A 15,263-nucleotide genomic window follows, 5' to 3' on the forward strand; every position below is an offset into this window, starting at 1 on the left:
CCAACCATACAATTTCTTCAAACCATCCTTCCGTATAATTTGTATGTGGTTTAACTTCATAAATTATTTGTGTTTAAGTAGTTATTAAGCGATTGATACCTGCACATGTTCTACTAGCAAATTATTGCAAATATTTACCTAATCACATATTATCATGAATAAATAAATCTGAAATCATCGTTTGTTTTTATTCACAAAGTTTTACCTTTGCTATTAAATACGCCTACCTAAAACTAATATAAAAAAATACCCCTAGTACTTTAAAAGTTTTGTAGTCGACTGTACCAAAATTGATTATTATAACTTTATATTGACTTTATAACTAGCTTGAAGATAGGGGACGAAAGTGGACAAGTTTTACCTGTTTTTTCTTTGAAAATATGTTTAGACTATGTTTCCCTAAACATGGCCGAGAGTCCGAGAGTGGACAGAGGACAGAGAAACGGTTTCATTTAGCAAATTCTCTAGTAATAATTAGGTAAGTTTTGTTAATAAAGTTAGTGACAGAAATGTCTCGCCGCAAAACTGACTTCACACAGTCTTGTCTGCCCTATTTCTGATTATAAATTTAGTCCACGCTGGCCACACACGTTAAAGGCTTGGAATAACCGGGGTGATACCATGACATCACAGAAAACCGACGTAAAACAACGCTTGCGTTGTGTTTCCTGGTGTTAGTGAGGTTACAGGAGTCCTAATTACCTCCATTCCATAATTACTCTGTTATAATATCGTGTTACAATAATCTGAAATAGTAGTGTCGTAATAGTGAAACAGATTTGATGTTAGTACTTTATCATTCATTATACTTATAGAAAATATAATTAACATGTACAATATGTACATGTATTCACAAAGTACGTCGCTATTCATATATCTACGATAAACGTTCGCAGCTACGAGAGTGCTACGAGATTTCGTAGCACTTGTTATTGTTCTTGAAAGTATAAAGAACTGCATATAAGTATAACTAACCTGTAAAAATCTTTTGTGTATCTGTTACCATTAGATTTGACATTTGATTACTGTCCAAAAATCTTGCTACATGTTGCATAACTTGTGATTTTGTGGGAAGAATTTAAGTGAATGCAATTTTATTTTAATTTTCTTTTAAATAACGTTGTCTCACACTATGATTTACTCTTGTGTCGTAGGTGCATTTACAATCAGACAAGTCCACATACACATGACACCTAGACCCGAAACAACAATTTGTGGATCACACAAACGCTACACGTTGCGAGACAGCCGGTTGCCCAGCCACTGTACCAAACATGCAGCAAATAATTATCTGTATTTTTGTAAATAGGTATATTATGAAGTAAATTTAGGTTTCTCGAATAGGTGATTTAGCTTTGTTATGAAACTAAATGTGTTTAGTTAGTCCTAAAGTTGACTACTCTGAGAAGATGCATCAAAACAAACAGGTCATCCAACTTTTTTCTCTCCAATGGACGAAAGATGCTTTTATCTTTTAATTTTGTCTCACTGACTATAAATATGTTTAGTTTCATACTAAAAATATTATTATTCACTGAATTTAAAGTGAAGTTACTCATTTTATATATTTTAATGCAAACTCGTTGAAAATAAATATAAACTTGTTTAAATTATTCTTGTGTTTCATTGAATGGTGAGTCTCTAATTAATAATTCTGTTTGGGATCTTTACTCAACAGGTTCCTACTATGTGCATATATGTACAATGTACATACTAACGTTTGCTAATTGATATTTGTTACTTTTTGATGCATTTCGCTTTAATATACTTATTCAAGATCATTGATAAACAAAATTGCAATTCAAAATCTATGAACAGGAATAAAACAAAGAATAACACTTAATAAAATTTTTCAATATTATTTATTTATTATGGCTTTGCATTCCTTAGATTATTCTCGGGACAACATTGTACACACAAAATAAATAACTTTAAATAAATAAATACTTAATAATAGTCGCACACTTCGCAAATACACCAAGACAAGTTGTGTCTGGAATCATGTCCAGTAGTCGTCGTGATGTGGTTGCTTGTTTAGTGCACGAGAACGGAACTGGTTGTTCAGGCAGCATGAGCGTTGGCGTGCGCGGAGCCGGAGCCGGACGAGTTCGCCTGGGAGTTGGTCACTCTGAAGGAGGTGTTCACTCCCTGGGTCCTGGCGGAGGAGGCGGCGTTACCGAAGCCGTGCGAGTGCGCGTCAGCAGAGAGCCTGGAGCCGCCGTAGTACTGGCCGGACCTGGCGTTGTTGTATCCGTTCACGTTGGCGTTGGCCTTGGCGGAGCCAGCGCCGTGCGAGTTGGCGGAGGACTGGGCGATGCCGTGGCCAGCGGCCTGGCTGTCAGCGACAGACTTGGCGGAGCCGTAGCCATTGACGTCAGCGTTCGCGTTGGCAGCTCCGTAGCCGAGTGTGTGCGCGGCAGACTTGGCGGCGCCGTAACCAGCGTTGGTGTTGGCCTGAGCTTGCGCGGAGGCAGGAGAGTCGTACAGAGTACCGAAGCGCCACGAGATGGTCCTGCCTTGGTGGCCGACCCTAGCGGATGAGGCAGCGGAGCCGGAGCCAATCACGTTCGCGTTGGAGGAGGCGACACCCTGAGCGGGCGCGTAAGGAGTGTAGAAGATCGGAGACTTGGCGTCGATGACGGAAGGTGCAGGGGCGGAGATGTCAGCGGGGGCCACAGGGTATACCACACCGACCACACCGTTGCCGTTGTTCTGAGCGGAGCTTTCGGCGGATCCATCGCCCTGAGTCTCGGCGGAGGTGCTGGCGGAGCCAAAGCCAGAGTTGGCGTTGGAGTTAGCAGAGCCGAAGCCTTGAGTTTTAGCGTTGGACGAAGTCACTCCGTAGCTGCCGATTCCTCCCTGAGTGTTGGCAGAGGATTGCGCGATGCCGTTACCATTGGAGGTAGCGGTAGACTTGACAGATGCCTCAGCAGGGACGGCGAAGTTCTGTTCGTAGGTGATGACAGTGGCGGGCGCTGGCACGGGGTAGTACGCTCCGTTGTGTGCTTGAGCAACAGCCTTAGCTCCACCGTAGGGGCTCTCAGGGAAGGGCATGGCGTCATATGTCTGTGCCTGAGCGATTGCCTGTCCGGGGTAGAAGTACCCGTCACGTGCCAGCTGTGCGCCCCCTGACGAGCTGCCGAATGCCTGCGCGGCGTCACCGTTGACGTTAGCTTGAGCGGTGCTCACTCCGCCGCCGAAGCTGGAAGCCTGGCCTATGGAGAAGGCGCGTCCATCACGGTACAATGCACCTGGCGGTAATGGAAAATCAGAATTAGTTTTATTTACGAGGCTTTCAATATGATACGGATTAATTTTGAAATTGGTTTTAAGAAATATTGTTTGTGATAAATGTAATTGATCTGCTTTACTTTATTTGAAATCATCTCACCGTTTATCAGGAGAGGGTTGGCGCGACACATCGCGACCAACGCCACGGCGACTACGAACTTGGCGGCCATGTCGACTGTACAAATATTCAGATCAGCACCGCGGAGCACACACGGCTGAGTGGATGCAGTGAGAGAATTTCTCCGCGCTTATATACTAAGAAACGCGTGCCACCACTCCTGCGCAGCTGAGCCATACCTCCGAACTTCACCTACAAACTGACACTCGTAAATTATGAGATGGCCGGCGATCATTGTGCCGCGCGGATATCGAACGCGAATTTATTAATTAACTCACATTTTATTAGGACATTGATGTTGTCGGTTCGGTGCAACGACCTCATTCTTGTTTGACATATTGGGTGTAACATATAGCTCATCTAAAAGATTATTTTGACGAAGTCGAAAATGGACTCGATGCTTTGTTAGTAGATAATTAATATTTCTTGAAACGACCATTTGGTCTTGGAGCATGAACATCGATTTAATAAGAAGCGAATGCATAATTTAGTGTTAAGTTGTGACACAAGTTGAAACTTTAAAAATCTTTCATTGCTCCCATATAATTGAACTAACGAAACAATGTAACCAAGAATTGTAATGTAAACTTGATTGGGAAAGAGTAACCTATGGAGTTTTTTGCTCGTTTTTCTCCATCGGAATCTACACTTTGGAACAAGCAAATAAACTACACTAGAGGACTGACCAACAGACGACATTTTTAGATTTTAATACTTTAATATTTGGTTTGACATACAAAAGACAAAAGTGGCTTCCCGGTCTATTTGAAATAAATAATTATGACTTTGACTTAGACTTACACATTGTATTTTTTATAACTAGACATTGTTTATACAAATCAAAACAGATGATTTGTTGTTAATTTGTATTACTTGTACTAATTAGTAATCGCGATGGTTATTTGTTATTGCCTCGGTATTCATATACAAGATGTGTTTAACGTGTGACTACTCATTTGAATGTCATTTTATGAAATGACTATGAAATATAAACACGTGGAATTGTCATTGTTGATTGTTCTCTTTACTGAAAATGTTTACTAGATACTGTTATTATTTAAATTTTCTTTAGTGTTGGTTTGGTCTGGATTTCGAGTTGACGTATTCTAAAAAGAGGTGCAAATCATGCAACCGGTAACATACTCCTTGTGTTTAGTTATAGGAGGGAGAAGGGGGCATAAACTTCAGTTTCAAGAATAAGGGTGCTTTTTCCACCAAAGATTTGCTATGCTACGTTGCTATGGATGCGTTTGGCTTCGGCAAATCATATTCATTGGTACACATAGCATTGGTGGAAACGGACTCAGCTTAGCTGTTTTTATATGGAAAGTTGCGTTCTATGGATGCGGGCTATGGCTTCCTTCCTATCGACGACATCGCATACATATGCGCTGCGCATTTTCCTCCGCAGCTTAGTAGTATCAGTGGAACCGGTCACATAGTTTCACAGGTTAGTTATTACATCTTCGTAGCATAGCCACATGGGATATCTCTGGTAGAAAAGCACCCTTAAGCTCTTATTTTGATCGTAATTTGAACATTATAATGCCTGAGTAGGCGGCTAGGCAAAAAAAAGAATTGGACGTAAAAATAAGCAATCAATCAATTTCAATAAAAAAATACAGTATGACTAAGATAAACACGAACCTATAGAATACATGTTATTCTCTTGTTACAATAATTTCCATAATGTACACCTCTGCCTACCCTCTCGGGTATAAAAGGCGTGACGTTGTTGTTGTTATTCTCTCGTCACAATATTAGCCGTAAATATACTTAATAACAGTTCATAATGAAATATTTATAAGGAAGAAGAGAAATACTCGCAGCTTTGTACACAAATAATAAATTAAATGCCGAAACGCGGTTGCTAGGCACAACATTGATGCGTGGGTCGATCATTTCATTTGAATATTTCGAATGTTGATCAACAAAACCGAAAGAAGTTGGGGAACGTAATAAGTGATTTCTTTTTAAATAGACACATCTTATCATTAGAACATGAAACGGGATACTTACCATGTTTATTAGTTTTTGAGAGTTCAACAGTGCCAAAATATTGGTAACTCACAAAAACTAATAAACGATATAACTTCTAATGATGTTACTAGTGACCATGTCATCTTCAAATAGTATCGCTTATGTGGTCTGATAGGATCTCAGTACATTTTGAAAAAAGAAATGTTTAAAGAAAGAAAGAAGAAAAATACGTTTATTTGGCACAGACAGGAGACTACAAATATTTAAAATTTACATGATGCTCTAGTCAATACATTGTAATTACCTAAGAAATGCCAAAAAAAAAAATAAACTAAAGGCATACACAAAGGCAAAGGCATATCACATAGTAACATGCAAAAAATACATCTCTCCGAATTTTTTAAACAAAATTAAACGCTTTAATGATGCATAAAACATAAAACCTAAATTATTGTTTATGCCAATTACTATCTTACAGCTTAACATAACACTAGAAAGTGATATTCGATGACAACCCAATAGATCCTGTTCAGCCTGTCACACGAGTTTTATTTACGAGAATCGGACGCCAGAAAAAAAGCATTAATTATAATAGAAATTTTAACTAAATGAACTGAATTCGTTCAACAAGAATAATGGTATCATTTCGAGCCATATTTATAGGGTCACTAATTAATATAAGTCATTTGTGTATAGATTATGAAGCTATTATTATTTTAAATCATGTTTTGATTTGTACCGTCATGGGTGTTAGCTAGATAGGGTATGCGACCTTGGCAATCAATGGGACCACATCATTACTGTCGAAAAACATCGTAATAATGGATTTATGGTGTACCCTTAATCCTCAATTTTATTGACAGGATATCGATGTCTTTTAATGTAACGTTTTTTGATGTAACGCGGCAATTAGTTCAATCAATACCGGACTCAAAATGACGAAAGGATTTAGGAATTTTAAGTGACATTATGTGATACAATTTTACGACTGTTAAAAACCCCATGATCTAGCTTGATTGATTGCTTATTTTTACGTCCAATTCTTTTTTTGCCTAGCCGCCTACTCAGGCATTATAATGTTATTGACAAATTACGATCAAAATAAGAGCTTAAGGGTGCTTTTCTACCAGAGATATCCCATGTGGCTATGCTACGAAGATGTAATAACTAACCTGTGAAACTATGTGACCGATTCCACTGATACTATGCTATGTAGCTGTGGAGGAAAATGCGCAGCTCGAGTATGCGATGTCGTCGATAGTAAGGAAGCCATAGCCCGCATCCATAGAACGCAACTTTCCATATAAAAACAGCTAAGCTGAGTCCGTTTCCACCAGTGCTATGTGTGCCAATGAATATGATTGGGGGAAGCAAACGCATCCATAGCAACGTAGTATAGCAGATCTCTGGTAAAGCTAGGTATTCATGAACATCAATTTAGTAACCAAGTTTGTACAATTTTGTTAGTGTTCAACACAAACACTTGAGTTATGAAGAAGCCACTTTTCTAAACGTTTCAAAACTAGTGGAGCTTGGTCAAGTGTTGATTTGGATGACAGTTTTAGAACGGAACTAAAGTGGTTTATGATCTTTGCTCAGATATCGGTTTACGACTTTAAAATAACTGCTTATTTTGTTGGTTATCGATCAATTAGGATTAATTTATTCCGATTAATCGAAACGTTTAGTGTAACAGCCCTAGTTTATAACTGCTTTCATTTGGAACTTTGTAGAAGACTGTCGTAAATTGAACTGAGAAATATGAGGACTACAGTTTGCTTTTTTAAGGGGGCGGGGATCATTCAATTGCTTCTCCTGCCTTGGGCGAGACGAGAGAGAGTGTCAGACTCTTACTGACTAAAAACCACCCCGTTCCTACTCCTGCTTTTCGAGCCGGAGCCTTGGTAACCCACTAGGCTGTCCACAGATCGCTAGACAGTCCACAACTCGCTACGGCTTCCCTAAGGTAAGTTATTAGGTGGATTTAAAAACTTTAATTATCTTCAGTGTCTAGCACTTTATATAGCGTTATAGTATATAAAAGTTTATGTGGTATTTTCTGTTCTATATCACTGTCATAAGATCTATCAAACAAAACGCATAATTTATTACCATATACTTCAGCATACGTTTTTTGAGAACAGATGTCATATTCCTTTAATGATCTTACATTTCAAGTGTGACTTTTACGAATAGGTATACAAGACAATTAGCACCTCGATACAAAGAACTAACAAAATGATTGTAAAGTAAATAAAGTAAATAGTTATTTATTATTTTATTGGAGCGTTGGAGAAAGGATGTCACAGTTATATAGCCAGCCTACTGAGCTAAGGTCAACTCGCGTTGATTAATTGAGCTGAATCTCGTGATCCGCTATTGTTATCTGTACACCAATATTTTATGGATTTAGCAAAGATAACTGTTTATTATTTTATGGTGGTTTTATTCCTGGTTTAGATCTTACTGGTGATATAAATTACTCATTGTTTAGTATTCATTTGATTGAGTGTTTGTTTTTCTAAATGTATTAAGCCTTAATGTTGCACTAAAGAAAATACGGGGTATTATTTTATAGTTAAAATGTTCATGGATGCTTTTTTTTTGAGGGGGCAGGAATCATCCAATTTTCTTCACTTCTCCTGCCTTGGGCGAGGCGAGAGGGAGTGTCACTCTTAATTACTAAACACGACCCCGTTCCTACTCCTGCTTTTCGAGTCCCGGTAACCCGCTAGGCAGTCCGCAGTTCTGGAGTTCACGAATGGTACGTATATGTAACGGCAATGATTTTCAAATTGCATTATTGTGAGGTTGCGGTATAGTTTCTGTAATATTTCTTTAAACTTCAAACTAAGTAAACTTTACATTTATAGTGTCTGAGTCAAAGTCATAGCACATAAGACTAAGTTTGAGGATATCAATGACTTAGAATGACTCATATATTGAAAATAAACATCATTAAGTACCTGTTAACACAGTTAATATTGAGTACTTATCTCCAATAGTTTAACTGTGTATCGCACGTGTGATTTAGTCTATGACTAGACTAGACTAGACAAGGCAGAGGATCACTTGTACATTACGGCACTTAATGCCACTGTACAATGTACACCCACTTTTCACCATTTGTGTTATAAAGTCCCATTGTAATGTAATACTTAGGGGATGAGCCTATTGCCATATACTGGGCACGATTCCAGACTTCGTGCTACTACTGAGAATTTTTCCGAAAAAAGCCCAGCAGTACTTTGCCTAACCCGAGAATCAAACCCGAGACCTCTTGTCCGCCAATCGCACTTGCGACCACTCGACCAATGAGGCAGTCAGTCTATGACTCAGATCTAGAATACCTAGATCTACGAGTTAAATGAACTTAAACCATAAAATATTAATAAATTTGATACTTTTGCATCGCCTACGCGAATCCAAAATGTTGTACTGGGATTCCCATTTCTTTAAAAATCTTTTGTTGTTTAAAATTAGGTGTGGGGACGGAGACAAAAGGACCACACCCGGTTGTGGATAAGATCATGAGATAGATGCACCGTTGGTTGTTTTTTTACATAAAGAAGAATATCTCATTGCCGTATTTAGAGATTAAGTAAGTATTATTAGGTAAATGACCGTTTAGGTAAATGACGTTAAGTAAGTGTTAGGTAAAGGACCTAATGATTACTTAACTATTCCTAGGTAAGGAAAACAATTGCTTAGGATTCTGAGTACGGCAATAAGTATCATGGTTTTGTTTGATATGAAATCTTTAGTACCTAAATAAATCGATGTGATTTACTTTACCAGCACTTTGATGTGAAGTGTTATTAACTCAGGTTACCGGGGCTCCGGCTCAAAGAAGGAGAAGGAAAGGGGTGGTTTTATATCAGTAAGAGTCTGACACTTACTCTCGCCTCATCCAAGGCGCGAGAAGATATTGGATGATAAAAAAATCATATCGAATCCGATGTAAATGGCTGGTTTGAACAGCCATAAATAGAATAAGTCTTCATACAATAAAATTACAAGATATTTTATGTCTAAAACATAGAAAGCGGAGAATATGCAGATATATCTAGTCAAAGATAATTATTTTGTGATAAGCCAGATCTGTTTTACAGCAGTTTCTTTTTAGACACAAAGCTACTTAATATGTAGAGTGATCCGTTAAAAGATTTGTAGTCCATATAGCAGAGATTACGATTTAAAACTAGGTATTTTCATCTATTTTTATGCCTTTTTCTAGATCGTAAAATATATCTTTATTAATTGCGGAAGGAGAAGCCATTAACGAAGATGTTTTGCTAAAAATATACATAAGAGCACTATCACTATGCTTCTAATTTATGCAAATAATGTATAAGTGTTTGTTTATTTAACGTGAACTCATGAATTCATAAATCTTAAAGAATTTGTGACATTATAGAATAGATCGCAAAAAATTGCCCTGTAAATAACATCCCAAATAAGAAAATTCATTGAGCATCTTATAATCATAAAACGTAAAATACGTACAAATCCATTTAGTATTTCTGCCTCGTTAGTCGAGGGTTCAATTCCCTAGCAAAGAATTGCTGGTTTTTTTTCGGGTTTCTAAAAAAAACAACTTAGTAATCGAAGTGGGGAAATGTCCCCTATATATATGGCAATAGGCTCACCACCTATGGGACTTATAACATAAATTGTGAAAAGAATTACGTGGCATAATGTGTTTTTCCACTTCGTGGATAAAAAACGTGATGATATTTATTTTATTTATATTTTAACTATTTAGTTTAATATTTATTTAATATTTACAAAATAAACTCTTAAGTTTAATCTTAATTGACCGTGAGGCAAAACTAGTTGACAAAATAGGTAAACGATGGAAATATACTTAATTTTATTGCTTTGTCGAGTTAATAAAAACAGAAGTCTGATAATTGCTGTGTGGACATGTGTTAAATGAGGTAAATAAATAAAAGATTGAAATATAATACTTTTATACATATAAAATGGATTTACGAGATCGATTTTAAAAGCTGATTAATTCAAAATTCGTGACTATTTTTGTACAGTGACGCTGTGTTGTATTATTTATGATATTTCTATTCTTTGATAAAGAGATAAATTTTATTATTTAATGGTAAAAGACTATCTCATTGGTCGAATGGCCGCAAGTTTATTAACTTAGTAAGTTGTGCTTTATTCTCACATATTCGGTTCGGCTCGGTTCGGGTCGAGATAGATCGGGTCGGCATGTACCTCGGCTGACCATTGCCATGTATCGTTTGTACTTTAAACTTGCTTTTTGCAAGGTAGGTAAGGTAGGTAATTAATTACAAACTGGGCGAATATATCGACTGGGTCAATTACTTCCTGTACTTATGTATTTTACAGTTATGTAGTAACCTGCATGTTATGGTTAGATGGAATTAATATTAATTAGTGTAAATATATTAACTGTTCTGGGCGTTAAAAACGTGAGGACAGATCGTGAGTTTTACATAGTGTAAGGACTGACAGAGATCCGTGGAGATTATGGAGAAACCCTAATAACGTCTAGAGGATGCAGCAGGAGGTCCAGCAGCAAATTGTTACAGGCTATAGATGATGTTGATAATTTGTGACACAGGTAATTCTTAAATTGTATTTTTTATGATATGCAGATACTTGCTTCATGGAATAGGAGGCAAACTACGCGTCACCAGGTGGTAACCGATCAGCGCAACCCACCAGAGGGCTCATAGGTGTGTTGCCAAACTATTGAGGGGTTAAGAATTTAAGGGTTTTTGGGAATCGCAGATTAAGAAAATTAGGAAAAGGAATACGCTCTTTCTTGAAGGTTTAAAGGTCGCATCACTTTGCTACAGCTCATGCAATACCTATCCAACAAAAACAGCAACATTCCTTCACCTCAAGAGTTCATAACACAACAACTTTTAAAAACCATATTGTACCGTATTTATCTTGCGGATAATTTAGCGAAGCGAGCCGTGAGCCGTCATTTCGGGCGCATTATGACATCACCTGCAAAGTACCGGTGTCTGCGTGAAATATTGCACCAGCGCGAACCTGAACTTGACCGTGGTGGCGGCCAGTTTCTGATTAATTTATGTTGTTTATTATGTGACTGGTTTGTATATCTAATGGAGTGTATAGTTTGAGGTTTGTTGGCTTTCTCTCTGATGTAGAAGGATAGAATTATTTATACATTTTAATTCGTCGGAGGGTTGTTTAGGTATGGTCCTTATTATACATCCTATTTTCGTTATTTCTTTATTTTGTATTTATCTTTTTTAAGTATTTTTAAAGTGCGTTCTTGATGTCTGGATCTAGAGTCATGAGCCTGGAAAAGGATATAGGCTACTTTATTTTTCCTTTAACTTTTACGCGTTAATTACTTTATACATTAGTAAATTCATAAAAGTAAGGAAAATTAGGTACCTACCTAATTTAAAGCAATATAAATAAGTAGTTATAGACATTATGGTAAGGTAAATTATTAATTTCAATAAGTAATTAATTATTATAAGTGAGGTAAGTTAGGTAGTTAATTTACTTTACTATAAGTACTTATAGAGCCCGTTATTTTTTTTACGATATGATTTAATCGTAACTGTAGGACAACGTTTAGATGTAAAACAGTTAGCTTTATTTGCCTAGATATTTCTCACACGTTGTTAGAGTATGAATGGGCAGTGATACTTGACATGTCAAAATAGCTCTCGATAACTTGTTCAGATGTCAAGCACGGTACTTATATGTCATGATAGTCGGGTAAATTAACTATTATCGTCAACTTAAGTACCTGCGCCTACTTAGCTATACTTTACTATTAGTTTAAGGTGGATAAATTTGGTATAGAAGTGTAAAAATGTTAAGTTTAGGTAAGCATCGTGTAATATATGTATGAATACTCGTAGTCATAATAAGTTTCTGTAATTTGTATTGATGGAACTTAATATTCTGTAAACGTGTGTCTGTTTATTAAATAAATATTGGAAATATAGTTATTGTTTGTTTTAATCTAGACACCTAAAGTGAATCGAGCATTATTCCAGTACGATTTTGTTTTATGTTTAACGAAAACGAAACGAGACCACGAACGGCGCTTTCATTTGCCGGCTCCAATGAATCAACCAATCAGAGTGCCGAACGCGGTCTCGTATAACGTTAAAGAAACTCGTACTAAGCCTTCAGATTCCTTGTCACTACTGAGTAATAATCGTAAACCGAAACATTAACAACAATATATTATAGTAGATAACAGATATCTTAAAAGTACCTACCATAACGTTACTCACATCAATCCAAATAGCAATCATGTACTGTACCGTACCTAATTGTAGCGAATCACATAACTGTTGACAAGCGACTGTCATGACTGTCATATTACACTTACTAAATGTCAACGCAACATCAATTTAATGTTATCACACTAATATTATAAATGTGAAAGTTTGTTTGTTTGTCCGTCAATCACGCTGAAACTATTGATCTGAATATGAATTTTGATGATATTTGGTATACAGACAGGGTATGAACTAACTTGGGTGGCTGATTTTTATCATACGGGAACGCAGGCGAAATCGCTGGCAGAAGCCATTACTAACTATAATTGTTTAGTTAACTGACTGTTTCTGAAGCGAAAGAGTATTTGTAGTATGTAAGACTTGTAGCAATTGTCTTTTCATAGTCTCTGCCTAGTGCCTATCCCCATACGAGACAGGATACTCTAATTCAGAAAAGTACTCTAAAAAAAATCTAAGTCGGAAACTTTTACGAATGAAATGAAGATAAATAAATACGATTTGATTTAATATTAAAAATAAAACGTTATTTTAATTAATTTCATTAGTACCTAATTCAATAAAAAACCTACGGCCGAAAATTAAACGAAACTTCGCATTCGAAAACCGGAGTAGCCCTACAGGTGTGAGATTATATATTTTGTATGTTTACATTAAAAATAAAAACAAAACATTAGGATTCTCAGTAATGGCTTTCTCTAATATTTACATAGATAGATAGATACAGATACTTGATAGTAATTAATTAGAGTCTAGTTGACTGTGATGGCTAATCACTTATGGCACCACTTTCACTGTCACCAAGCGTTTGTCCACTGTGTTATGATCAGGCTATTCTTAGGATATTTACTTTCCAATTGTTCAACTTCACTTCACTAGTACATGGTGATAAAAGTAAAAGGCTGTAGGTGCTGGTCGCAGGGTGCGAGGTATATGCAATGATACCACATGAATCTTCTTATATTTAGCTTTTTTTTAAGGTAGGAAAATCATCCAATGACTTCTCCCGCTTTGGGAGAGGCGAGAGGGAGTGTCAGACTCTTACTGACTAAAAACCACCCCGTTTCTACTCCTGCTTTTCGAGCCGGAGTTCCGATAAAGCCAAGAGGTAGTCCGCATCTCCGGATCGGACATCAGCCCTACTGGCCCCATCTGTGGTGGATGGGAGTGACCTTGAAAAGTACTACCAATCATTTTATTACATAAGTATTGTTGAAATTATTCAAATGAAATAAAGTGTATAAACAATACAGTGTTTCATAGTACGTATAGTTTATTTAATGGCAAAAAACACAGAGCAATGAACGGCACCAGAGGTTTCATATGATTGATGAATCCGTTACGCGGTTTAGTAGGTACCTACCACCGGCGAATTAATAGGTGTTGCTTGTAATTGTGATTAGTCATATTAAGTACCCATTTAACTTAGTAATTGAGTATGAGTTTTTGTTCTATACAAGTATACTGTATAAACATTTGTAGTCGATAAACTGATAGATAGATATAAGTTTTTAAACTGATATGGTCACTAACACTGACTTTAGAACTTAAGACGGGATATTTAGTTCTTCCGTGGTCATGGCGCTTGCAACAGTGCCGAAATATCGGAAACTCATAGACATAAATAAACATGGTAAATATCCCGTCTTAAGTTCTAATGTTAGTGATAGATCAATATATATTAGTAACGTGGACCCGCCACCTAATTTGAAAGTTTATCAAGAACCTCTAATTTTCGAGGAACCTATGTATTACAACAATATAATTTGAGTCACCCCATTTTTTTTAAGGGAAAATGTGGTCAAAATAAAGACTTCTCCCGCTTAGCGTAAGGCAATACGGAGAGTCAGACTCTTCTTGATTAAAAACAAACCCGTTCCTACTCCTATGTACCTTGTGTTTCTATGTATGCCTGTCTGTGTATGTCTCCTATGTTTCTTATGTATCGTTATTACACATAGCCTTTTAAATTCCATTGCACGGCAAGGCAGGATCCCAAAATCCATGTAAGTCGTGACATCGATTAATTACAGTCTCGAGTTGGCTCTAGTATCGAGTTCGCGTACCGGTTACCCGCACTACTTCGCCTTGAACTTGATTTATCACCACAATCGATTTACCGATTATTTTAATCGTAATCGCGAATCGATTGAAAGTATATAGAGGTTAGTTAATGCTTTGTAGGTTTAGTGAGGGTTATAAATGTTTTTGGTTTTATACGACAGTTGTCAGTTTCTAATGGGTGTGGTTGGTCACGAATTATGTTATTAGGTGGTCTAAATTGATGTACTTTGTACAGAAAAAAGTATTAGAAAGATTTTCAACACTTGAAAATTTACTACTAAAAATGTATACTTCAATACTAGTTTGACTTGATAGCTTAGCTTAATACAGTCTTAAGTTATACTCAAAAACATTATTAGTACTGGTCAACGCGAAATATTAGGTTTAAGATGATGGGTGTCTTCAAGGCCCAAGTGAATAGGTTGCTTATAGGCAGACGTGCTTCATCGTAGGCCGCATCATCACTTATCACCAGGCGAGATAGCAGCAAAACGTCGACCCATCTAATATATAAAAAAACGGATTTT

General features: G+C 36.9%; 1 protein-coding gene across 1 annotated transcript; it reads right to left on the reverse strand.

The window, feature by feature from the left end:
* Nucleotides 1-1,843: 1,843 nt before the first annotated feature.
* LOC118275411 (fibroin heavy chain-like) lies at nucleotides 1,844-3,552 on the reverse strand. Its single transcript, XM_035593355.2, has 2 exons — nucleotides 3,392-3,552; nucleotides 1,844-3,251 (listed from the first exon to the last, which is right to left on the reverse strand). Exons 1-2 carry the CDS (start codon nucleotides 3,459-3,461, stop codon nucleotides 2,062-2,064), a joined length of 1,260 nt encoding a protein of 419 aa, XP_035449248.2. The 5' UTR covers nucleotides 3,462-3,552; the 3' UTR covers nucleotides 1,844-2,061.
* Nucleotides 3,553-15,263: the final 11,711 nt, after the last annotated feature.

This window comes from Spodoptera frugiperda, chromosome 15 (genome assembly GCF_023101765.2).
Source record: "Spodoptera frugiperda isolate SF20-4 chromosome 15, AGI-APGP_CSIRO_Sfru_2.0, whole genome shotgun sequence".
In the NCBI taxonomy this organism is placed as follows: domain Eukaryota; kingdom Metazoa; phylum Arthropoda; class Insecta; order Lepidoptera; family Noctuidae; genus Spodoptera; species Spodoptera frugiperda.